General features: G+C 33.9%; 3 protein-coding genes across 7 annotated transcripts; all 3 read right to left on the bottom strand.

Moving 5' to 3' along the window:
• Positions 1-1,543: 1,543 nt before the first annotated feature.
• On the bottom strand, positions 1,544-4,785 carry LOC117785509 (beta-lactamase-like protein 2 homolog). Its single transcript, XM_034623583.1, has 3 exons — positions 4,720-4,785; positions 2,540-2,831; positions 1,544-2,034 (listed from the first exon to the last, which is right to left on the bottom strand). The coding sequence occupies exons 1-3, from the start codon at positions 4,783-4,785 to the stop codon at positions 1,652-1,654; spliced, it is 741 nt and encodes a 246-aa protein (XP_034479474.1). The 3' UTR covers positions 1,544-1,651.
• Positions 4,786-9,327: 4,542 nt separating this feature from the next.
• Positions 9,328-11,961, bottom strand: LOC117793853 (beta-lactamase-like protein 2 homolog). Of its 2 annotated transcripts, none has more exons than XM_034634281.1 (4): positions 11,723-11,961; positions 11,479-11,648; positions 10,344-10,553; positions 9,328-9,838 (listed from the first exon to the last, which is right to left on the bottom strand). In XM_034634281.1, exons 1-4 carry the CDS (start codon positions 11,839-11,841, stop codon positions 9,456-9,458), a joined length of 882 nt encoding a protein of 293 aa, XP_034490172.1. In that variant the 5' UTR covers positions 11,842-11,961; the 3' UTR covers positions 9,328-9,455. The 2 variants fall into 2 exon arrangements, with proteins under 2 accessions (XP_034490172.1, XP_034490171.1); XM_034634280.1 differs by having other exon boundaries at positions 10,344-10,568; positions 11,723-11,960.
• Positions 11,962-14,268: 2,307 nt separating this feature from the next.
• LOC117782915 (ras GTPase-activating protein 1) lies at positions 14,269-25,943 on the bottom strand. Of its 4 annotated transcripts, none has more exons than XM_034620031.1 (9): positions 25,589-25,943; positions 23,268-23,818; positions 19,957-20,070; positions 19,818-19,890; positions 19,097-19,506; positions 17,888-18,737; positions 15,966-16,872; positions 15,131-15,281; positions 14,269-15,054 (listed from the first exon to the last, which is right to left on the bottom strand). In XM_034620031.1, exons 2-9 carry the CDS (start codon positions 23,476-23,478, stop codon positions 14,906-14,908), a joined length of 2,865 nt encoding a protein of 954 aa, XP_034475922.1. In that variant the 5' UTR covers positions 23,479-23,818; positions 25,589-25,943; the 3' UTR covers positions 14,269-14,905. The 4 variants fall into 4 exon arrangements, with proteins under 4 accessions (XP_034475922.1, XP_034475906.1, XP_034475932.1 ...); XM_034620015.1 differs by having other exon boundaries at positions 23,268-23,471; positions 25,589-25,942; XM_034620041.1 differs by having other exon boundaries at positions 23,268-23,433; positions 25,589-25,942.
• Positions 25,944-25,998: the final 55 nt, after the last annotated feature.

Below are 25,998 nucleotides of genomic sequence, written 5' to 3'. Positions count from 1 at the left end.
GCTAAAAATATCCAAAATAGAAATTATAGCTTTTAAATTCAAATTTAGTAAGAAAATCTTCACTATTTCTTGATATATGTTACCGAAACCGTAACTGAATTCGATATTCGTTGCGCTTTGGTTCCCTGAAAAAAATGTGTAAAAAATAAGAACGTTTTACTTATATATGCATCAAAACATTTTATTTTCGTTTAAAATGGAAGCTGTAAATAACAATGTTTTTTTATTTTTAGTCAGTCGGGGGAGAATTCCGTTTACGTATAAGTTCCTCTAGAAATTGACGTAAATCTTCTTTGATCGAATCGTCAGGAGCTTCGCTAGCCTCAATCAAGTCATCCATTCTAGTCTTAAAACTTTGAGCTCGAACAGCAAGCTTTTCTTTAAATTTTTGTTCCATGGCGGAGTAAACACCGTTCGTATAATAGTCGAATCGACTTTTGATTTGACTACTTGAAGTTTCCTTCGGCTCAATTTCGTAGAAATCCTTTGCAAGTTCGTCAAATTGGCTCCAAGTGACGCTTCGAGAACTCCATCGGTCGATAAATTGTTGAGCCTTCACAATTTCCCCATGTCCTGCCACTCTGTTATCCACAATCAATTTTGCCATTGATAACGCAATGTCTACAACATCCTGTTTCAGCTGGAATTGAAATTGTTCTTCATTTTTAAGCAGTTCATCCTTAAGGTTTTGGTTCCTGCTTGGAGTTGGAGCAGCAATCACAATGCTCAATAGAGCAAAACTTGTTGCGACGACAATTGGGAAACGCATTTCTTAAGTTTCAATAACTAACTGAAGACGGAACACTATTTGACCACATTATATAGCACGATTTGAGCTTATCGAAAATTTAGTATAGCATACACAAAATATTTATGAAATTCCCCACAATTTTAATAATACTCTAATGAGCAAAAATTAATGTTGGAGCTGTCAAATGACAAAGGCCAAAGTATCACCAACTAATCCAAATTTATTTGTTTTTAAACTGATTAATGTTTGGTCTTTCTAAGACTGAATTATTTGCTATAACAAATTTTTCCAGCATCGGTTTGATTGTCTGTTGTTATCAAATTTTGTTAAAACCAGACTACTATTACTAAGCCTAGGTTATTTGCTTAGTGCTACTATAGATTATAGCATTTCGTAAAACTGTCGTAACTATATTATGAACTTGACCGATGTTTATGCATTGTGAATTTAATTAGTCTTGTTTTTCTTTTTAATACGAAAATGTTTATATTGTTTGGTATTTCATAAAACGGCGACATCCGGCGGACAATTGGATTCTACCAGACTGTAATTAGGAATTTCGCATCATTATCTTTTATATATATCAGGCTATTTTTCTTTAAACAGCAACATTTAAAACATTATACATACATACAAACGAAATAATAACAGAGTCGGAAAACTGAATTTGATCAAAAGAAAGTATTGCAACATTAAGAATAAAGATAGAAATTTTTGTATCTTCGATCCCGACATCAGTTTTAACAATTATAGTTTATAATAACGATTTAAGTTTTATGAGCAAATGGTGTATATATTTAGTAATATGAAACAATTTCCTTTTTAACTCGACTTTCAGTCTATTTAACGTATAAACTCATTTACAAACAAAAGAGATAATAGAAATAAAATATGTTAAATTTAAAGTGCGCTGTTTGCTTGATAAGAATACAACTTGGTGTCATCCTTTTCGCTGGCGACTTGGAGCTTCCCCTCCTTGTGTAGTTTGCTGAGATGATGATCCACATTGTAGGCAGCCGCTGGCCACAATTGTTCAGGTGTCTCCTTGTACACCACTTTAACCACATCCATGGCCTCCCAAGGCTGCAGAGGACGCTCCACAAAGAACTGCAATATCTGCTGTTCCCGCTGGTTGCGATGTTGTATATAATACTCAATCTTGCCCAGCGGCTCCTCAATGACATTGCCATGTCCTGGATAGATGCGTTGCGGTTGTATTTTCAGTATTTTATCCAAGCTGCGCATGTAATCGAATAGATCCTCAAAGACAGCGGTGCCCTCGCCTATCGAAAAAGATTGAAAATAATTATATTATTACTATTTGCAATCCAAATTAAAAGATAACGTTAATTTTTAAATTTCAAATTTTCGATAAATGCAAGTTTGGACATTTTGCATAAATTTAAATGCAAAATGAATTTGTTGTTACGCTTTAAAATCTGATGAGTTTTCATAAAGTTATGACGGTTTGAAGTTGGTCAGTCAGTGGACCTAGCAACTTTACAAGTCAAAATTTATCTTCAGTTTGACTGGATTTTTTACAGAAAAATGAAAGGTATCAGAATCAAGTTTAAAGTGTTGTTTAAGATTAATTATGATATAAGGAGTTTATTAAAAGTAAAAACTTGAGATTTGAAATTTTCAATTCTCAAAATTCCAAAGGGGGGACCCTTAGCATTTAAAATCGAAACCAAGATATAGAGTGAAAAATTATTGTTTAACAAATTTAATTAAAGTTGAATGCAGATTTATCCAGTCTCCTGGTTATTCAGAATCATTGGAACTCACCCAATATGCAATCGCCGCTAAAGAGCGTTCCATCGTCTGTGGTGAGCACAACATGATCTGTGGTGTGTCCTGGCGTATGGACAATGCGCACCTTGGCGCCATCCACGGCAAACTCCTGGCTATCCTCGAGAGGCTGCACTTTGATGTGACTTGGTATCTCAGGGCAGAGATCGCTGTCGTCGCTCCTCTTGAATTTGTACACCTGGCAATCTGCATTGAGGAGCGCTTTAATGGCAAAAACAACATGCAAGAGACGGACACAAATAGAATAGCACAGATAACCCAATCCAGTCTATACCTAATACCAGAGACGAACCCAATTAAATACTTTTTTAACGCATTTAGCACTTCATTAACTAAAGCTCTTGAAATATTATTTAGTTAAATGATTAAATTGATTTCTTTGGCATTTAATAAATATAATGAAATCCTATTTTAATTAGCATTGATAACTACATTTTTGGAATAATAAAGTTTGGGAATATTAAAATTTAAGACTTTTTACAATTAAAAAAACATGAATATTAAAATATTGTAGAAAAATGTTTTTAAAAAAATCAGAAATTTTCAATAAAAAATAAAAATTTCATTTGTATTTCAAAATTTTTTAAGTATTAAAAATCATATTTGAAATTCTAAAATAGTAATACATATTTTCTTTCTTATTTTTCCTGTTTTAGGATATTCTTTATATTTTCTTTAAATTTCAATAAAACAATTTCATGTTTTAAAATTTGTTTTATATCATGGTATATTTAAAAAAAAAAAATACTCAAGTCCTAAAAAGTCTTTTACATTGTTTAATATGTTTAATTTAATATGATTTGTTTTACCTTTTCAGTTTCAGTTTATATAATGTTTAATTTTAAATAATTGTAAGTCAACTGCTCTTAGTTGGCATTAAATTATTAAAAATACAATTAAAATAAGGGTTTCCTCTTAGTTAATAAATGCCAAAAGAAAAAATTTAAATTTCCTCGAATTTCAAATGTGAAAGTTCTGGTCCTAACACGAGTTTTGATACCAAACTTGTCAGGATCGAACTAAAAATACTAAAGATATGATAATAATTTATGCTAAAAATATCCAAAAATACACGTTTTTCAACTCGGGGGTATTCATTTTATAACTATAGTTTCGTGGTGAAATAATCTTAAAATTGACCGCAGATAACGAATAAGGGGTACGATTTGTCAATTTTTTTTGGCCCATACAAATCGATGCACTCTAATAAATATTCATTATTTTAGGGTATCAAACCGAATTGTTTTCAGTTTCAATTAAGGTTTTGGTTATGTTTGTATTTTGGTTTTCGGTTATATCCGTTACGAAAAAATTTTGTGTATCGGTTTCATAACGGTTATCGGTATTTTTCTAGTTGTCGATTCACAAAAAAAAGTAGTAAAAATGTTATAAAAAAGTTAATATATAAGACAAAATTTTTTAATTTTAAAAAATAATTATTTTTAATTATTATTATTATAATAATAATTATTAATTAAATTTAAAATCAAAATTAGTTTGAAAAACGATTATAACACCTTAACAACATTGAATTTAATGCTTGATTTATCCGAAACTAGCCGTTCTACATGAATTGGCTACAAATCGGTTATTTTTGTTTGAATAATTCCAGTTTTTCGGTATTGGTATCATAAATAGGTGGTATTATTATTATATATGTCGAAACAAACTAGATCGGTAAACAATCTGTCTTCTTTATATATAAAAGGATGTCATTGTGAGAAAAGAAGGCGTTTTGAAGAATTCGACTTCCAAGCGCGTTAATGAATCGCCAAAATTTAAAATTTAACTAGTAGAAAAGTCTGAGTTTTTTTAATTACAATTATATTTTTATAATTCGAGGTTTGGTATAAATCTGATAATCATATCATTATTACTATATATACCATATAATCTCCATAGAAATTATAGCTTTTAAATTCAAATTTAGTAAGAAAATCTTCACTATTTCTTGATATATGTTACCGAAACCGTAACTGAATTCGATATTCGTTGCGCTTTGGTTCCCTGAAAAAAATGTGTAAAAAATAAGAACGTTTTACTTATATATGCATCAAAACATTTTATTTTCGTTTAAAATGGAAGCTGTTAATAACAATGTTTTTTTATTTTTAGTCAGCCAGGAAAGAATTCTGTTTACGTATAAGTTCCTGTACAAATTGACGTAAATCTTCCAAGATCGAATCGCCAGGAGCTTCGCTAGCCTCAATCAAGTCATCCATTCTAGTCTTAAAACTTTGAGCTCGAACAGCAAGCTTTTCTTTAAATTTTTGTTCAACGGCGGAGTAAAACCAGGTTGTATAATGGTCGAATCGACTGTTGATTGAACTACTTGAAGTTTCCTCATGCTCAATATCGTACAAATCCTTTGCAAGTTCGTCCAGTTGGTTCCAAGTGACGCTTCGAGAACTCCATCGGTCGATAAATTGTTGAGCCTTCACAATTTCCGCATGTCCTGCCACTCTGTTTTCCACAATCAATTTTGCCATTGATAACGCAATGTCTACAACATCCTGTTTCAGCTGGAATTGAAATTGTTCTTCATTTTTAAGCAGTTCATCCTTAAGGTTTTGGTTCCTGCTTGGAGTTGGAGCAGCAATCACAATGCTCAATAGAGCAAAACTTGTTGCGACGACAATTGGGAAACGCATTTCTTAAGTTTCAATAACTAACTGAAGACGGAACACTATTTGACCACATTATATAGCACGATTTGAGCTTATCAAAAATGTATTATAACATACACAAAATATTTATGAAATTCCCCACAGTTTTAATAATACTCTAATGAGCAAAAATTAATGTTGGAGCTGTCAAATGACAAAGGCCAAAGTATCACAAAATAACCCAAATTTATTTGTTTTTTTATTTGATTAATGTTTGGTTTTTCTAAGACTCAATTATTTGCTATAGCAAATTTTTCCGGCATCGGTTTGATTGTCTGTTGTTATCAAATTTTGTTAAAACCAGACTACTATCACTAAGCATATAACCTAGGTTATACTATATATTATAGCTGACACGGCTTAGCATAAGCTTCTTGGTTGTTTTTTTGAGATATCGCCACCAAACTTGCCCCTGATACCTGACCCAAGCCTACTAGCTGCTACATACGCGGACGACACGACCTTCTTGGCTAGCGACACCTGTCCCCAAACCGCCTCTGCTACGCTGCAATCCCAGCTCGACCTCACCAACGGCTGGCTAAGGAGATGGAACATCATGGTGAACCCCGACAAATCCTCCTGCCCCTCAGTCACCCTAGACGGCTCATCAATCCCTGATAGCAACACCGCCAAGTACTTGGGTATCATCATGGACAGGAGGCTTACTTGGAAGCCACACCTGAACAACAAAAGGGCGCAGATGAGCTGGAGGCTGAAGAAGTACCTATGGCTCATGGGGAAGAGATCCACACTCAGGTTAAGGGTTAAACTCCAAATCTACAAAGCCATCATGAGGCCAATGATGACCTATGGAATCCCCATCTGGGGCACCGCTAGCAACACTAATCTCAGGGAGATTCAAAAATTCCAAAGCAAAGCACTGAGGGTCCTATCAAACGCTAACCTACTCACGTCAGACGCAGAAATCCATAATGAGCTCGGAGTCCCATGGGTGCAAGATGAAGTGAAAAGGCTTAGCAAAAATCACACCGTACGACTGGACCGGCACATCAACCCCCTTGCCATTAACTTGCTGGACAACACCCACTGGACCTCCCTCACCGCTGAAGCAGAACATCAACATGATTAAATTGATTTCTTTGGCATTTAATAAATATAATGAAATCTTATTTTAATTAGCATTGATAACTACATTTTTGCAATAATAAAGTTTGGGAATATTCAAATTTAAGACTTTTTACAAAAAAAAAAAACATGAGTATAAAATAATGTAGAAAAATGTTTTAAAAAATATCAGAAATTTTCAATAAAAAATAAAAATTTCATTTGTGTTTCAAAATTTTTTAAGTATTAAAAATCATATTTGAAATTCTAAAATAGTAATACATATTTTCTTTCTTATTTTTCCTGTTTTAGGATATTCTTTATATTTTCTTTAAATTTCAATAAAACAATTTCATGGTTTAAAATTTGTTTTATATCATGGTATATTTAAAAAAAAAAAATACTCAAGTCTTAAAAAGTCTTTTACATTGTTTAATATGTTTAATTTAATATGATTTGTTTTACCTTTTCAGTTTCAGTTTATATAATGTTTAATTTTAAATAATTGTAAGTCAACTGCTCTTAGTTGGCATTAAATTATTCAAAATACAATTAAAATAAGGGTTTCCTCTTAGTTAATAAATGCCAAAAGAAAAAATTTAAATTTCCTCGAATTTCAAATGTGAAAGTTCTGGTCCTAACACGAGTTTTGATACCAAACTTGTCAGGATCGAACTAAAAATACTAAAGATATGATAATAATTTATGCTAAAAATATCCAAAAATACACGTTTTTCAACTCGGGGGTATTCATTTTATAACTATAATTTCGTGGTGAAATAATCTTAAAATTGACCGCAGATAACGAATAAGGGGTACCATTTGTCAATTTTTTTTGGCCCATACAAATCGATGCACCCTAACAAATATTCTTTATTTTAGGGTATCAAACCGAATTGGTTTCAGTTTCAATTAAGGTTTTGGTTATGTTTGTATTTTGGTTTTCGGTTATATCCGTTACGAAAAAATTTTGTATATCGGTTTCATAACGGTTATCGGTATTTTTCTAGTTGTCGATTAACAAAAAAAAGTAGTAGAAATGTTCTAAAAAAGTTAATATATAAGACAAAATTTTTTAATTTAAAAAAATAATTATTCAACTTAAATTTAAAATCAAAATTAGTTTGAAAAACGATTATAACACCTTAACAACATTGAATTTAATGCTTGATTTATCCGAAACTAGCCGTTCTACATGAATTGGCTACAAATCGGTTATTTTTGTTTGAATAATTCCAGTTTTTCGATATTGGTATCATAAATAAGTGGTATTATTATTATATATGTCGAAACAAACTAGATCGGTAAACAATCTGTCTTCTTTATATATAAAAGGATGTCATTATGAGAAAAGAAGGCGTTTTGAAGAATTCGACTTGCAAGCGCGTTAATGAATCGCTAAAATTTAAAATATAACTAGTAGAAAAGTCTGAGTTTTTTTAAGTACAATTATATTTTTATAATTCGAGGTTTGGTATAAATCTGATAAATTTATCATTATTACTATATATACCATATAATCTCCATAGAAATTATAGCTTTTAAATTCAAATTTAGTAAGAAAATCTTCACTATTTCTTGATATATGTTACCGAAACCGTAACTGAATTCGATATTCGTTGCGCTTTGGTTCCCTGAAAAAAATGTGTAAAAAATAAGAACGTTTTACTTATATATGCATCAAAACATTTTATTTTCGTTTAAAATGGAAGCTGTTAATAACAATGTTTTTTTATTTTTAGTCAGCCAGGAAAGAATTCTGTTTACGTATAAGTTCCTGTACAAATTGACGTAAATCTTCCAAGATCGAATCGCCAGGAGCTTCGCTAGCCTCAATCAAGTCATCCATTCTAGTCTTAAAACTTTGAGCTCGAACAGCAAGCTTTTCTTTAAATTTTTTGTTCAACGGCGGAGTAAAACCAGGTTGTATAATGGTCGAATCGACTGTTGATTGAACTACTTGAAGTTTCCTCATGCTCAATATCGTACAAATCCTTTGCAAGTTCGTCCAGTTGGTTCCAAGTGACGCTTCGAGAACTCCATCGGTCGATAAATTGTTGAGCCTTCACAATTTCCGCATGTCCTGCCACTCTGTTTTCCACAATCAATTTTGCCATTGATAACGCAATGTCTACAACATCCTGTTTCAGCTGGAATTGAAATTGTTCTTCATTTTTAAGCAGTTCATCCTTAAGGTTTTGGTTCCTGCTTGGAGTTGGAGCAGCAATCACAATGCTCAATAGAGCAAAACTTGTTGCGACGACAATTGGGAAACGCATTTCTTAAGTTTCAATAACTAACTGAAGACGGAACACTATTTGACCACATTATATAGCACGATTTGAGCTTATCGAAAATTTAGTATAGCATACACAAAATATTTATGAAATTCCCCACAATTTTAATAATACTCTAATGAGCAAAAATTAATGTTGGAGCTGTCAAATGACAAAGGCCAAAGTATCACAAAATAACCCAAATTTATTTGTTTTTAAATTGATTAATGTTTGGTTTTTCTAAGAATCAATTATTTGCTATAACAAATTTTTCCGGCATCGGTTTGATTGTCTGTTGTTATCAAATTTTGTTAAAACCAGACTACTATTACTAAGCCTAGGTTATTTGCTTAGTGCTACTATAGATTATAGCATTTCGTAAAACTGTCGTAACTATATTATGAACTTGACCGATGTTTATGCATTGTGAATTTAATTAGTCTTGTTTTTCTTTTTAATACGAAAATGTTTATATTGTTTGGTATTTCATAAAACGGCGACATCCGGCGGACAATTGGATTCTACCAGACTGAAATTAAGAATTTCGCATCATTATCTTTTATATATATCAGGCTATTTTTCTTTAAACAGCAACATTTAAAACATTATACATACAAACAAACGAAATAATAACAGAGTCGGAAAACTGAATTTGATCAAAAGAAAGTATTGCAACCTTAAGAATAAAGATAGAAATTTTTGTATCTTCGATCCCGACATCAGTTTTAACAATTATAGTTTATAATAACGATTTAAGTTTTATGAGCAAATGGTGTATATATTTAGTAATATGAAACAATTTCCTTTTCAACTCGACTTTCAGTCTATTTAACGTATAAACTCATTTACAAACAAAAGAGATAATAGAAATAAAATATGTTAAATTTAAAGTGCGCTGTTTGCTTGATAAGAATACAACTTGGTGTCATCCTTTTCGCTGGCGACTTGGAGCTTCCCCTCCTTGTGTAGTTTGCTGAGATGATGATCCACATTGTAGGCAGCCGCTGGCCACAATTGTTCAGGTGTCTCCTTGTACACCACTTTAACCACATCCATGGCCTCCCAAGGCTGCAGAGGACGCTCCACAAAGAACTGCAATATCTGCTGTTCCCGCTGGTTGCGATGTTGTATATAATACTCAATCTTGCCCAGCGGCTCCTCAATGACATTGCCATGTCCTGGATAGATGCGTTGCGGTTGTATTTTCAGTATTTTATCCAAGCTGCGCATGTAATCGAATAGATCCTCAAAGACAGCGGTGCCCTCGCCTATCGAAAAAGATTGAAAATAATTATATTATTACTATTTGCAATCCAAATTAAAAGATAACGTTAATTTTTAAATTTCAAATTTTCGATAAATGCAAGTTTGGACATTTTGCATAAATTTAAATGCAAAATGAATTTGTTGTTACGCTTTAAAATCTGATGAGTTTTCATAAAGTTATGACGGTTTGAAGTTGGTCAGTCAGTGGACCTAGCAACTTTACAAGTCAAAATTTATCTTCAGTTTGTCTTGATTTTTTACAGAAAAATAAAAGGTATCAGAAACAAGTTTTAACTGTTGTTTTATACTAATTACGACATAAGGAGTTGATTGAAAGTAAAAACTTGAGATTTGAAATTTTCAATTTTCAAAATTTCAAAGGGGGGACCCTTAGCATTTAAAATCAAATCCAAGATATAGAGTGAAAAATTATTGTTTAACAAATTTAATTAAAGTTGAATGCAGATTTATCCAGTCTCCTGGTTATTCAGAATCATTGGAACTCACCCAATATGCAATCGCCGCTAAAGAGCGTTCCATCGTCTGTGGTGAGCACAACATGATCTGTGGTGTGTCCTGGCGTATGGACAATGCGCACCTTGGCGCCATCCACGGCAAACTCCTGGCTATCCTCGAGAGGCTGCACTTTGATGTGACTTGGTATCTCAGGGCAGAGATCGCTGTCGTCGCTCCTCTTGAATTTGTACACCTGGCAATCTGCATTGAGGAGCGCTTTAATGGCAAAAACAACATGCAAGAGACGGACACAAATAGAATAGCACAGATAACCCAATCCAGTCTTTACCTTATACCAGAGACGAACCCAATTAAATACTTTTTTAACGCATTTAGCACTTCATTAACTAAAGCTCTTGAAATATTTTTTAGTTAAATGATTAAATTGATTTCTTTGGCATTTAATAAATATAATGAAATCCTATTTTAATTAGCATTGATAACTACATTTTTGGAATAATAAAGTTTGGGACTATTAAAATTCAAGACTTTTTACAATTAGAAAAACATAAATATAAAATGAAGTAGAAAATTTATTTGAAAATTTCAGGAGTTTTCTATAAAAAATAACAAATTTTTTATGCTACAACAGTTTTTAAAGCATTAAAAATCATATTTGAAATTCTAAAATAGTAATAAAAATTGTTGTTATTATTTTTCCTGTTTTGGAATATTATTAATATTTTTCTTAACATGTTGCAGTTTTTGGTTCTTATGAACTTTTAAATTCTTTTTACAATTTCATGTTTTAAAATTTGTTTTATATCATGGTATATTTAAAAAAAAAAAATACTCAAGTCTTAAAAGTCTTTTACATTATTTAATATGTTTAATTTAATATGTTTTGTTTTATCTTTTCAGTTTTCAGTTTATATAATGTTTAATTTTAAATAATTGTAAGTCATCTGCTCTTAGTTGGCATTAAATTAATAAAAATACAACAAAAATAAGGGTGCCCTTTTAATTAGTGAATGCCAAAAGAAAAAATTTGAATTTCCTCGAATTTAAAATTAAAATTAAAACAATAATTCATTAGCACTACAATTTTAAAATGCCAATAAAAGGGTATTTTCTTTAGCAATGCTTAGCAAAAAGTAAGATGGGCACAGCTCTGGCTAATACGCACCCTTGTCGGCCAGCTTGGAGCCCACAATGTCCTTGACGCCACCGACATGATCGTGATGCCAGTGCGTCAATATAATGGTGCCAATGGAGGCCTTCTCCTGTCGCAGCACTCCATTCAAGTGCTCAATATACTGGGGCACATTCTCATCGCCAGTGTCAATAAGTATGCGCCTTAAAAAAAAAAAAAAGTGTATATTACATTGTTGTTGAACTTTGGATTGCACTCTTGGTTTAGCAGGTCTCACTTTTTACCATTGCCCAACAAATAGGTGTTGGTGCCCTGCAGTGTCATCGGACTGGGATTGCAGCCCAGTATGCGTATTATCGAGGAGGTTAGACGTGTTACCGGCGGTATAAGTGCCATGATTCTTCCAGTAAAATCACTTTTAATTATTTGTGCCTCCAACCGCTTATCAAGTAAATAAAATACAAGCAATGTAAACACTGCTCGGCTGACAGCTGTTCCGCAACAGTTGTGCACTTTTATATATTTTGCACAAGTGTGTAAACACTTTTCAAGCAGCCTGTTGCTTTATGCCGCAATTTACTTGCATAGCGTTTATTATTATATGTTATACATGCATTAATTGTTATTCATTAATTTCGCTGCTAATAAAAAATACTTTCGTTTGCTGTGTTTTTATATAAACCAAGCAGTGTGTCCACAGCCAAAATTGAACTTTTGTGCTATCGATAACACTATCGATGTTCTGCATTTGCCGCCATTGAGCTTTGAAAATGTAATTTCGGTTATAGCTGCCTATAAATTCAAACAACTTGAGTTTGTTTTTTTTATTTATTTCTCGTACGTTTTGTTTATTTGTGTTTTGTTGGCTTTTCTTTTGACTAGGATGCAGATGCTGTATATATATATATAAATAAATTTTTATTTATACATATATACCATACTTGTATATATACTACTGTGTCCAAAAAATAAGGTGACATTGTATTTATTTTGAAAATTCTTTATTTATTCTTCCAAATCAATTTCATCCCCTTCAAAGTAATCCCCTCCCGACACAATGCACTTCTGCCAACGTTTTTTCCAATTTTCGAAACACTGGTTGTAGTCACTTTCCGGGATGGCCTTTAGTTCCGTCTTCGTTGCGGCTTGAATCTCCTCTATCGTGTCAAAACGGTGTCCCCGGAGCGGTCTTTTGAGCCTGCTGAACAGCCAGAAGTCGCACGGTGCCAGATCAGGTGAATACGGTGGTTGCGGAACGATATGGGTTGAGTTTTTGATGAAATGATCACGAATTACGAGTGCAGTATGGGATGGTGCATTATCGTGGTGCAGAAACCAAGAGTTGTCTCTCCACAAATCTGGCCTTTTTTGACGGATACTGTTACGCAAACGACACATAACGCTCAGATAATATTCCTTGTTGACTGTTTGACCCGGTGGAAGGAACTCATAATGCACAACACCACGATAATCGAAGAAAACAGTCAACATGACCTTGATTTTGGAGCGACTTTGGCGCGATTTTTTTGGTCTCGGCTCTCCTTTGGCACGATATTCGCTCGATTGATCGGTTGTTTCGGGGTCATAGATCCAAGTCTCATCGCCAGTTATAATCCGTTTCATGACATCCTGGTAGTCGGAAAGCATCGTTTCACACACTTCAACGCGACGCCCTTTTTCCAAAAAATTCAATGTTTTCGGTACCAGTCGAGATTTGACGCGCTTGAGGCCCAAAACATCCTTCAAAATGGTATTGACTGAGCCTTTTGATATGCCAACATCATCAGCAAGGTCTCTAATCGTTAATCGACGGTTTTTCAACACCAAATCTTTGATTTGTTGGACGTGAGCTTCGTCAGTTGAGGTTGATGGTCGCCCAGGACGCTCTTCGTCTTCGACACGTTCACGACCGGCTTTGAACTCACTATACCACTTGTAAACATTTTTTTTAGACATAGCCTCATCACCAAAGGCTTTCTGCACCATCCTCAACGTATCCGCAGCAGAAAATTGATTCCGCAAACAAAATTTAATGCAAATTCTTTGCTCAACAAATTTCGACATTGCAAAAAACGAGAAACTCACTTTTAGCAGCTCACAAAACGACGCGTATCTCAAACAGTAATGAATATTTTCACATGAAATTTGACATAGATGTCACTCACAGTACTACCAACCTAAAAACAAAAAGAATTCTCCTAATCCTTCAAAGCGCGCAGTTTAAAATCAAATGTCACCTTATTTTTTGGACACAGTAGTAGATAACTATTTGTTTTATCTTCTTAATCATTTTGATGCATTACAAATTACATTATGAACATAAAAGTTTTTTGAAAAGTTCAACTACGTCATTATTTGTATTAATTTCTTCACATACATACGAATTGCAATTGGTATTATAGAAAGACGAGACGCATTTATTAATGCATTTAAAGATAATGTATGGATGTTTCAAAACAATATCAAGATATATATATACAAACATGATAATATAAAAAATGTAAAAAAAAAAAAATCAAGTCAAATGTTGCCTGCATACAAGGTAAACAAATACAAATACAAATCCATAAAAAAAGGTGTTAGTTAAAATATTGAAAATGCGACTGAGCACTGAGGCTATATAATATAGTACATAATAATAGTAATACATATAATAGATAGATAATAGTTTGATAATATAGTAAAATTTACTTGTGTATGTATGCTTTTAAAATATATATACACATATATACTATATGTATGTCAATATGTATATTCCATATAAGCTTAAATCAATTAATAAGACGAAATGTATTCTCATAATATTGCATTATTTTCTTTCAGTTTTTTTACGTTATTAAATTTACTTTTTATTTTTGCTGAATTTAATGGCCACGCGTGTTTCTTATGTCTTTTTATTTATTATTTCGAAGACACATTTTCAAAAAAATGTATAAATACTTTTTGTTGTTCGTTTTGTTTTTCTCCCATTTTCATTTCCGTTTTTTTCCTGTTTTGTTGAACACATTTTTCGACCTGGCTAATTACAAAATTACTTTCACTTTTTGTTTTAGCTGCTTTTATAATGTATATTTTTTGTATAAAAATAAAAAAAAGACATACTATACGCTATATATATAATATAAAATAATATATATATATGCCTGCTATATCGTATATATATGTATTATATAAAATGTGGAAGAGAACTTAAGAAGAGTAATGAACCCATATAGAAAATGCCGCGAGAAAAGCTTGACTAATCTACTGGAACTATTCTCACAATATGCACTATGTAATTTCATGATGTTTTTCTTATCTTTTGTTTTTTTTTTTTCTTTTTTTTTTTGGGCGATCAACTGTGTATATACTATATATATGTATGTAAATATCTATATAAAAATGTATATACTATATATATATCTATATATGTATATTTAAACTGACTGGTGTAGTGGCTTTGTTGTTTGTTGTTCTTCTCTTAGCTGATCATCTCGCGATACTTCAATTTGTGCTTGGTCAGCATATCGGTGACCGTTACAAGCTTCTTAATCGATAATATATTCGATAGCTCTTGCAATTCCGGCAAATAGGATACGCAAATGTGGTGCAAGGTGGCTAATTCGCGACCTATAAAAATAAATATATTTAATTACCATTTTATTGCAATCGATTTTTATTTCTCTGTAATCGACTATTAATTTACCAGTGTCCTGTGCATTGTGATTCGAATTTTGCTCCACAAACATGCCCAGCGGCGGATTGGGATCCGTAATTAGCGACAATTGATCTAAGAATACAATCATACGCTCCTTGTTCTTCAAAATAAACGGATTGACCACCTCCATGTATTGCTCCTGAAAGCGAAAAACGCCGTGCGATTATTGCAACGATTAATCGAACAAGTAAATGTATATAAATGTATATAAACCACAAATTTTAGATTAATTTATCAAAACAATAAGGTAAAAATATACATATAGTGAAATAATAATAAACTTACAATATTTAATTAAAAATCATAAAATATTTTCATTAGTTTTAGTTTAAGTTTTATCTTTTCGATTGATATGATTAGAATTAATTCTAATTCTTGGTGTTTTATTAAAAAGTTGAACCATTATTTTAAGATTATAAAAATATAATAAACATACAAAAAATACAAAATTTTCTTTAAAATACCAACAAGTGTATTTTAATACTTTTTGTATTTTTTTAATTTTTACTATTTTTTTAATATTTTGCAAACAATTATTATATTCAATTTTTATTACATCAAATGAAAATAATTGTTAGTGTTTGACTTTTAAATAAAAATAGAAATTTAATTATTATTTTTTAGTTTATAAAAGGGGAAATATAATAGTTAAATTGAAAGTTTTGAATGCAAGTCATTCTGTTCCTAGAATACTCCATACCAAAATAGTATATTTTAGATATTGCCAAACTTATAACTATTATTTTAAATACCTGCTTTAAAGGGTCTTTAAAGCGTTAAATACTTTGTAAATAGAAATGATAGTACAATTCCTTTTGCTTACCTTGCCGCCAAATTCAATGAGATTGGCCAGATTCTGTAGACACTTGGCCACCATGATGAGGGAGCGTGTGGCGGCCGTTGGAGGCGTCTCGCTGACGAGGCCAAATTGGCGCGGATTGAGGAGCGACGGGCAGAGCAGACGCAGGAATATAAAACCGGAGACGACACGGGTGCGCACCAAACGCTCCGTTGGCCATTTGGCAACCACGGCCTTTTGCAGGCAATTGCAAATGTAACGGACACTGCGGGGACAAGCGTCCGGGGATGTGAAGATCGATTGTGTGACAAGATCGAGTATTTGTAGCAGGAACTCGGCATTTGTGCATGCATCATCGTTGACATCCATTTTCGTGGGATTCAATTCCGCCGACTGTTTGCTCTCGAGGATGCGTTGAACGGTTTCGCTGACAGCGGACTGAAGGAAACCGCTGCACTCGGTCCGCATATACAAGTCCATCAATGTGGTGGCCAACGAGGCGCCACGGAACAGTGTCGTTGTCTCATTCTCACGTGCCACCTCAGCCTGGCACAGAATGCGTATCAATTCCGTTTCCCGTTTCTCATGCCGGAACACCCGCAACAATGCCGTTGCCAATGGCACACGATCATTGTGACAGAGTTCGGCGAGCGCCTTGACGGCATACAATTCCGGTTCGAGCAGCAACTGCTGCAGTGGACTGTACTCCTCGCAGGGCATGATCAGATCATCCAGATATCGCATACGTAGTCTCAAAGAGCCCCATTCGCCCATGGGTGTCATGCCTGTCAGTTGATACCATCCCTCCGTCTCCTGGCCGTTCTTTAGACTGGCCAAATCGATGGTCAATTCGGCCACCTCAGAGTCCTTGCCACGCTTGCCACGCGACACCAGCGTAATTGTCAGGGATACCACATCTGGTGGCACATCGCTGCAAAGGAAAAAGAAAAAATAGTGGTAATTTGAGTATTAAAACAAGTGGAACATAATGGAGTGGAACAAAAGTACTTGTGGATGTCAAATTAAAGGACGACATAAAATGACAAATGCAAAAGGAGCGAAAACTTAAGCATTAAAACAAGTGGAACGTAATGGAATGGAACAAAAATGCTTGTGAATTTTAAATGGAAGCACGTAATGAATTGAAAAATGGAATTAGAGCGAAAATTTAGTTATTTAAGGAAGTGGAACGTAATGGATTAGAACAAAAGTAGGTGTGGATGTGAAATGTAGGGAAGACATGAAATTGAAAATGGTATGACGACTTTAAATCAAATAACTTAATTAAAAGCTCTCAGAATCGCGTTTGCTCGACAGTGTGATAACCTGTACTCGACAATCAAAATAACAAGAAGTATAAACAATATAAAAATAATTAAAATAATTATTGATATTTCAATAAACGAAATTTCAAATGTCAAACCAAATAACACCATAAAACGAGTGTGATCGACAGTGAGATATCCAGTACTTATAACAAAGATAGTTAATTAAATGGTTCATTCAAAAATGATTTCAAATAATTATTAAAAAGTTAAATAAAAACCATTAATATTCTCATTAAATTTGGTAGCTCTAGCTCTTATAGCCTCTGAGATCAAGATGTTTATAGAGATCATGATTATATTGTACTTTATAAGGAGATAGGAGATGTTTCCTTCTAATACGAATTGGGGTTTTTCTAATATCGTAATTTAAGATATTAATATACGATACTCATACGAAATCACAAGTTTATTTCAAGTGAATATTGGTTGATAGACATTAAATTCTGTTATTTGAATATTCGATTATTAATATTGTAGTTTATAGCATTCAAATTCTAAGTACGAGGTGTATGTATTAATCAAATATATATATACTTTATAGACTAGAAGATAATTGCATACATTGTCACACAGTTATAAAACTCTTACTGAGCATCAAAACTGGCAATCGTAACTTACTCGAGTACAAATTCCTCCTCCCAGACGGGTTCGGGTGCAATCTTGACGCGCGTCTTGCCCACCTTGACCTGGTTAAGGGAAATACTGCAATAGGGATGTGGCACCAATTTGAATGGCAATCGATGCGCCTCCAGCACATGCAAATTGAGGCAACGCAATTCACGGAGTCGTGATACCTTCTTTTGTGCCCGACTCAGCTGTGAATCGCATTGGGCCTTCAAGGCATTTATCCATTCCACATAACTCTCCTGACTGGGAGCACAGAGATATGTGACAGTCGCTAGACAAGGCAGTGCACGTTCCACAATCTGAAAGCAATAGGGTCGCTCCCAGAGGGAATCATGACACTGATACAGATATGCGCACGATAGATCAATGAGACCCTTGGGCTTAGTCTTTTTGGGATTGTCATAAAAGCACAATTGAGTTTCGGTGCCATCGTTGATCAATGCAAAATACAATTGCTTCCATTTGGTCGTCTTATCCGACTTCTTGTTCAAATGTCCATGATGCTTAATGCCCTTGATCTTCTTGAGGCCAATTTGATCGCGACATTCCCTCAACGTGGCGTAGATTTTCTCCGCGGCCTTTTCAACCACATACTGTTGATTAAACTCTGGCTGTGAACCATTTACCACCGGATGATTGAGTGAATGTCCCTCAACGATTTGCTCTTTCCGATAACGATTAATCACCGCATCGAGACACTCGAACGTCCGACCGCCCATCAAATATCGGACGCCCTTTTTCTCAATGCGAAATCGTTGAATTTGATTGTTGATGTGAAAGAAGAGCGAGTAATCTCCGGGTGAGTTATCACTAGGTCGCACTAGAAAGCTGCCAGGACCAGCTGCAAATAAAAAAGCACGATACTATATTATTTACGATATTCAATTATAGATATGTAATATTTGGAGCCGATAACCATTGATACACCTTAGTTTTTGTTTTTTCAATATCGTAAATTACGATATTCAAAAACGACTTTCAATCATAAGAAAGATACGTTATACAAGAGAAATGATTGTTTTATTTTGCTTTGGACACCGTTTATAAACATGAAACTGATTTGATCAATATGAAAACTTACGATATTCAAAAGAAAATTTGTAAATGTAAAAAAATTGAAGCTAACCGTTAATACAGTGACTTGATCACATCAAAAAGTCGTTTAACAGTATCCTGAACTTACGATATTCGCGTACTCACCCTTGACCAACATATCGACAGCCTCGTTTTTGGTGCAATTGGGATGGAACCAAGGAAACACCGTATTCGGATCAATGGAGACATCCAGATCATCGACAAGCTCACGAAATATCATGCCCTGTTCCCCGGTACGATGAGCCGTCACCCACAACCAGCCATCGCCCATGTCATTGTGCACAAAAAAGATGTCACCCTTCTGGAAGCTCAGCTCATCCGTTTCCGGCATTTTCGTATACGGCAAAATGGCCACTACACGTTTCTTATCGTTGACCGGCTCCGGAGGCGCTACGGGAATCACAAGACGCTCACGTTTCAAGAGATCGCTGCACGAGGTATAATAACCAACGAGATCGCTCAGAGAAATAAACTGGCGTCCGCCAATGTAAAAGTCACCACAAACGGCCGTAATCCTATAGAAAAGCAGAAAATGTAAGTAAAGTTTATAAAACTGTTAGAAAAAGTATCGATAGTAAATCGATTTTAAAATTTATTTTTTGTACATTTTAAAATGGAAACTTTCCATTAAGCTTTAAACAATAATTTGACTTATTGTAAGCAACTTTATTTCATAAATTTTTATATAGATGAATTGGACTATAAAAAATTTGAAATCATATTCTTCAAGTATTTATTGTTATTTTAATTCATTAATGAAATAATCGATATGTTAGTTATCTTTAATTTTGCAGCCCTACTTATTGAAGATTCTTTATAATCTTACCGGAAATGATTGATGCCCGTGCGTCCGTAATAGCTGAGCACATAGGAGCCCGGTTTCCGATCACTTTCGCGCACTAATTAATGAGTACAAATTATGAGTATAAATTGAAAATGGTTGTGATTTATAAGACGATACGCACCCAGATAACTGCCCAATTTGCCGCTGCCACGGAGACGCGCCTCGGCGGAATAACGATCCAATCGTCCATGGTACCATTCACTCTCCGGCGGAGCAATTATCGCCGGCCTTTCGCCTGCAAACAAATAATGTTGAAAAATGTGCCAAATTAATAACATTGCACAATACAGCAGAACACGCGATACGAAACTGAAGAAAGCAAAGACATTTCCACGGGTTGCAACAAAAGTGGAAATACCCTACATTAAATAACAACTGTACTTTCAACAGTGTAAACTCATTTTTTTAGTGACGAAATAGAAATCGACACCAATAGCAAATAGTTAAGTAACTGTTTTGACGTATTAATTTTAATTTTATTATCTTAAACAAAATAAATAAGGAGCTTTATTTGTTCTAACAATTTTTCAAAATAAATAAATACGATTAAGTAAATTTTTACATTTTGTCAAATCAATTTCTGTACATATTTTAAATAACACTAAAAAAAAAATTAAAATAATTTAATACAAATTATTTTAAAATAGATGAAATTATCAAATGAAACAATATTTTTGTCATATTTCAACTTGTCTGCAGAGCATTTGCTAGTCGCTTAAACTTTACTCAATTATGTTCAGTTTGAATATCAAATTTTCGAAATATTTTTTCGTTTTTTTTTTTTTGCTAACAATACAAAAAGAAACAAACTTTGTTCTATTGAACACCTGCAGAAAGCGCCTAAAAAGAAGGTAAAATGATATGCTTGGCAGATCGATAAATATCGATAAGTATCTAAGGAAGAAAAAGTACTTAAATCTCGTTAAAAGGCGATAGCTTCAATTTGAATTGACATTGCGGTTAAACACAGTGTTGCCAAAATATTGTGGGCTTAAATAGCTAAATTGAAATCTGAAATCTTTGTACACAAAAAAGAGCTCTGCCCAAAACTTTGTGCTGACGAAATAGTTCTCCCATTCGACAAAATGGATTTTCTTATAGCATTTCAATCAATTTTCCAGCTTTTGTAATTTTACAAATTCTAGTAGTAAAAAGAAAAAATTTTGGTAGCTAAATCATTTTCAAAAATTGCTAGAACTATAGCTTATAGCAATTCAAAAATTTTTCTAACTTTTGCAACTAAAAAAAGGACTAAATCTAGCAATAAAATTGCTAAAATGGCAACACTGGTTAAACAAAATAAATTAAAAAAAATAAAAAAAACTTACAAGTGTTTGTCGACATTTTGAGTGTCTCTCTTGTGTGTGCGGTTGCAGTTGTTATAATTAACAGATGCAAAAAAAAAAACAAAACAAAACAAAACCCAGAAACACACACACACACACACACACACACACGGAAAACAACAACAAAAGCGATTAGCTGACCGCAGCGTGGTCTTTTGTCATAAATAGAAACGTGACAGCGGCAAGAAACGTACTGAAAATACTTAAAAGCTTTGTCGTTTTCTAATCAATTGACGCTATGCCATTAAACATTAATAAAATAAAAATATAATATATATTTACATAGATAAATGTACATGTATGTGTAAGTGTTGCCAATTTAGCTATTTCCCCGCTAGATCTAGGGGCAAATGCGGGATAAATTGTAAATGAGCGGCTAGCGGGAATTTTAGCTATTTTCCAAGCAAGGTGGAATCAACCAATATTGAAGAGATTCTGTTCCAATACTCGAACGTCCACCTTATTAAGTAGTCCAATTTAAAGAATACCACAAGCTTTTGGGCCAAAGTATCCAACTTGGATAAACAGGAAATAAAAGATTTTCGACACTGGCATTATTTGCGCTAAACCTTTTATCGCTGCCATTGGTGGAAAGTGTCTTTAGTCAAATGAACAATGTTTAAACTAAACTTCGGAAGAGAATGGCTGTTCAAAAAATAAACTCAACTTTACATATAAGATGCGGACTACGCGGGGAAGATGAATGCCGTCATAATTATGAAGAGCCGGCAGTATGCTTAAAAAAGATGGGGACCAATCAGACCCACATAAGTTCAGTTGCAGAAAACGATATGATTGACGAACTTGAGAAGTTTTTAAAAATACTGTATTAGATCAATTAAAAATATCGCTTCACTACTCTAGCCTTTAGTTATTAGCTACCAACCAAATTTTCTGGTTATTTCTAGCTTTTTTCAAAGGCAAGTTTAGCTTTTTTATAAGCCGTAGAGTTGACAGCACTGGTGATAAAACCTAATGCATGTGTGTGTGTGTGCGTCATCAAACAACGACAGTCAATTGATAAACGATTGTAATTTAGAGACTTCAAGTAAAATGCAATCTCAAGAATATCGCCCATTTTGTCTGGCAGCACTGCATTCAAATATTTAATGACGATCAATTGTCAACAAACGTGCTGTTATCGATAATGTGTGTAATGCGATAAGCAAAAACTCATAAAGGTCACGCACACGTACACACACACACACAGACCGACAGAGAGGGAGAGAGAGTGGGAGAGTAAAAGAGTGTGACGCTGGCGCAGGCGCATGACTCACGTTGAGCAGCGCAGCTACGCAGACGCAATAATTGCTTAGCTGTTTTGTTGTTGTTGCTGTTGTTGCTTTTGTTTATGACGCATGACACAGTAGCAGTACATTGCACCTTGGGAATAAGCCAAAGTCAAAGTCAAAGAAGAAGCCTAGAAGTCGAAACGTTGCAAGGCTGCGGTCACAGCTGATGATTCACCTGATGTGCGCTTTACTCATACAACTGTATGTGAGGCTGTGTGTGTGTGTGTGCGAGTGTGAGTGTGTGTATATTTGTTAGTGATGTAAAATTTTCGATTTTCGCGGAAGCTACTTTCAACTACTTTAACACGATTATATTTTTTTACGACCAATCGAGTAATTTAAATTAACTTCATATAATATCTTAGCTTTAATAATATAATACCTCAGCATTAATTTGATTCGACATGAAAATTGTTCAAAAACTTCAAGCTGTCATAACTTTGCCAAATCTTAAGCGATTTCCTTGCGAAAAGCCAACTTTATCATTATTATTATTTCTCCTCTAATTTGATTCTGCATTAAAATTGGAAAATCAAATTTTTTTGTCGCCCACTGTTCATTTTTTCCATACTTTTCCCATTTTATTTAATTTCAAAAACTTTAAACTGTCTTAACTTTGTCAATTTTAAGCCGATTTTCTGCAGAATGTCAACAGCAACAACAAATCTTAACCGATTTTCTTGCGGACTGTCAATCTTATCATTATTTGGCTTCTATTTTCAGGACAAAGATTTTTATATTTTTAGATAGCAAAATAATTGTTTTTATGAATTTGGAATTGTGCATACACTCACCATTTAGCATGTGGGGTCCATCGAATTCATCCTGATCCAATTCCTGTGCCAGATCGGCCAGATCAATGCCGCCTGCTGCCATCATGGCGCCGAGACCCGTTATACCGCCCAATGCCGCTAGGTTGCCGTCATCGGAGCCGCCCGTTGGCGAGCCAAGTTTATCTTTCTGAATGACAACGTCCACATTACCCAAACGCATTAAATCTGCCATTGATTGGTATTTTTTTTTTGTTTTTTTTTTTTTGTGTTTGTTTTGGTATTTTTTGGTTAGTTTTGAAATGCAAATGCAATGCGTATGTTTATTTGTATATATTCGTATTTGTATGTATAAATTGTATGTGCGTAAGCAGCTGTGCAGATGTTTATATGTATGTATGTATGCAAATGTGTGCGCGTATGGAAAATGTTGTTGTTGTTGTTGCTGTTTATACTTTGGCGGCAGCAGCAGCGACGCACGCTGCGCCTAACTCACAATAATAAATGTCGTATGAGTTTTTGGACTACTGATGTTTTTGTTGTTGTTGTTGTTATTGTGCCGGTGATGCGACGCGCTGTAAAAGTAATGCAAAATAGAAACACAGGCGAAGCGAGAGAGCGAGAGTGAGAAAGAGGAAGAGAGAAAGCATGAGTGAGAGAGCTGTGATATGTATGTATGTGTTGACTGTGCATGCGTGTAAGAGAGAGACTATGTGTGTGTGTGTGCGTGTGTGTGTGTGTGGGTGGCGTTAATGAGCGAGAGAATTTACAAGCAATTTGTTATAAACAAAGTGCAATATGCTTGACTGATGCCCGTAAATATACGTGCGTGTGTGTGTCTGCCTCTGTAATTATATATATGTATGTGTGTGTGTGTATGCCGGCAAAAGCATGCAACTTAAATTGCAAGCTCACACAGCGACGCAGCAGCAGCAGCGCAGCGCAGACAAACAGACGTCGAGACGTCGCGCCGCCGTCTCGTCATTGTCGCGCACTTGCATGTACATACAGTGAATCAAAAAATTATATGCACACCAATAATTATTAAATCAAAACGTGAGGGGAATTAATTAGTTTTAATTATTGTAATTATTGTAAAAAATACAATATAAAGTTTACTTTTAATTTCTCTTTAATAATAATAATAAATAATGAATATTTTAATCCAACAAATGTTGCATAACTAATACATTTTTTTTTTAATCCACAGACTTTTACATAGTTCAATATTTTTAGTCTTAAAACTTTTATAATTTTTTTCAATTGTTTTTTCTTAATCTTACTTTACTTTAAATTTTAAATATCACTAGGGCAACTGTTCTTAGTTGACAATAAATAATATAAATAGAGAATATTTGAAAACTTGAAAAATCACTATTTTAAAGCAAAGAAGATTAAACTCAAGAACTAATTATTATTTTATAATTTAAATTCTAAAATTTTTTTATATTTGTTTATTTATTTTTATTTATGTTTAATTATTATAAAATGTGTCATTTTTTTGTGAGTAAATTACTCAAAATCGTAATTTTGTAAATCATAGTGATACAGCATTGAAAATAAATATTGAAGAAGAATATTGGTATAATTTACGCTTTTTTAAAGTGACTTTAAGTGAATGATGTTTTTTTTCAATTGAGAAAAACAAATGAAACAAAATTTAAGATTACATTTTTAAGCTAACTGCTAAATTATAAGAGGTGTACGAATACTTTTCTGACTCACTGTATACATGTACATGCCTGCGTTTGTGTGTGTGCATGTACATACAAGGAGCAATGGCACAATAAAAATCAAATGGAACCAAGAAAAACGTTGAATGAAAATTTCTCGTTTCCGTTTTTGGCGCACCCCAAGTCCATCTAGCAACCCCCACCCCCACCTCCTGCTCATTACACCGAACCACCCACACATGGAAGTAACAGTTTTGAAAACCAACAACGAATGAAGTTTTGTTTAATGAGAGCAGCCACTTGAAAACTTATGAGCATGTTTATTTGTCATGTTTAGTTTGTGTGTCTCTTTTCTTTCTGTTTTCTCATTCATTCATCTCGTGCGTCCTAATTGCTAAACAATTGCGGCTATTTAACGACTCATTCAAATACCGTTACCGCAGATATTTATGCGTGTGTGAGCGATTCAGAAAATAATATACATATATAAATTTATATACGTACTCGAACTCGGACTCCACCCTCTTGGGGTATGGCCACCCTTTCAAATACACGGACAATATATGCGACACACACACACATACACACCAACACTACTCACACAGCCACACTCGGGGGCAATGCAAACGAATAAGGCAACAAAAGAAAGCAGCAGAAATTTTCTACACTTACAATGTATGTGTATGTGTGCGTGTCTGTGTGTGTGTAGGTGGGTATGTGTAAATTTTAGCACCATACACGAGACGACGACGACACACAGCCAATCACACACGAGACGCACTGTGCACACACTTGAACAACAACAAAGAAACTGGCAACACTTTCAGGACATTTCCAATTTTGTTTTGTTTTGCTTTTGATTTGATTTTTTAATTGATAAACTTATTCACCGATTTGTCGTTTGAAAGCACAGCCAATTCAGAAATACTCTCTGCTGCTTGCTGTGTGTGCCCGCACCGTGCCCGTACAATACGCGTTTTGTTTTGCGGCGCACACATACATTGGGGATGTTGATATCATGGCATATCGATGCATCGATACATTCAGTGTACACCAATAATATCGAAACCAAAGCTAAAATA

The sequence above is a fragment of the Drosophila innubila genome, chromosome X, assembly GCF_004354385.1.
Source record: "Drosophila innubila isolate TH190305 chromosome X, UK_Dinn_1.0, whole genome shotgun sequence".
NCBI classification, from domain to species: Eukaryota; Metazoa; Arthropoda; class Insecta; order Diptera; family Drosophilidae; genus Drosophila; species Drosophila innubila.
This window is presented reverse-complemented; position numbering and strand designations above follow the sequence as displayed.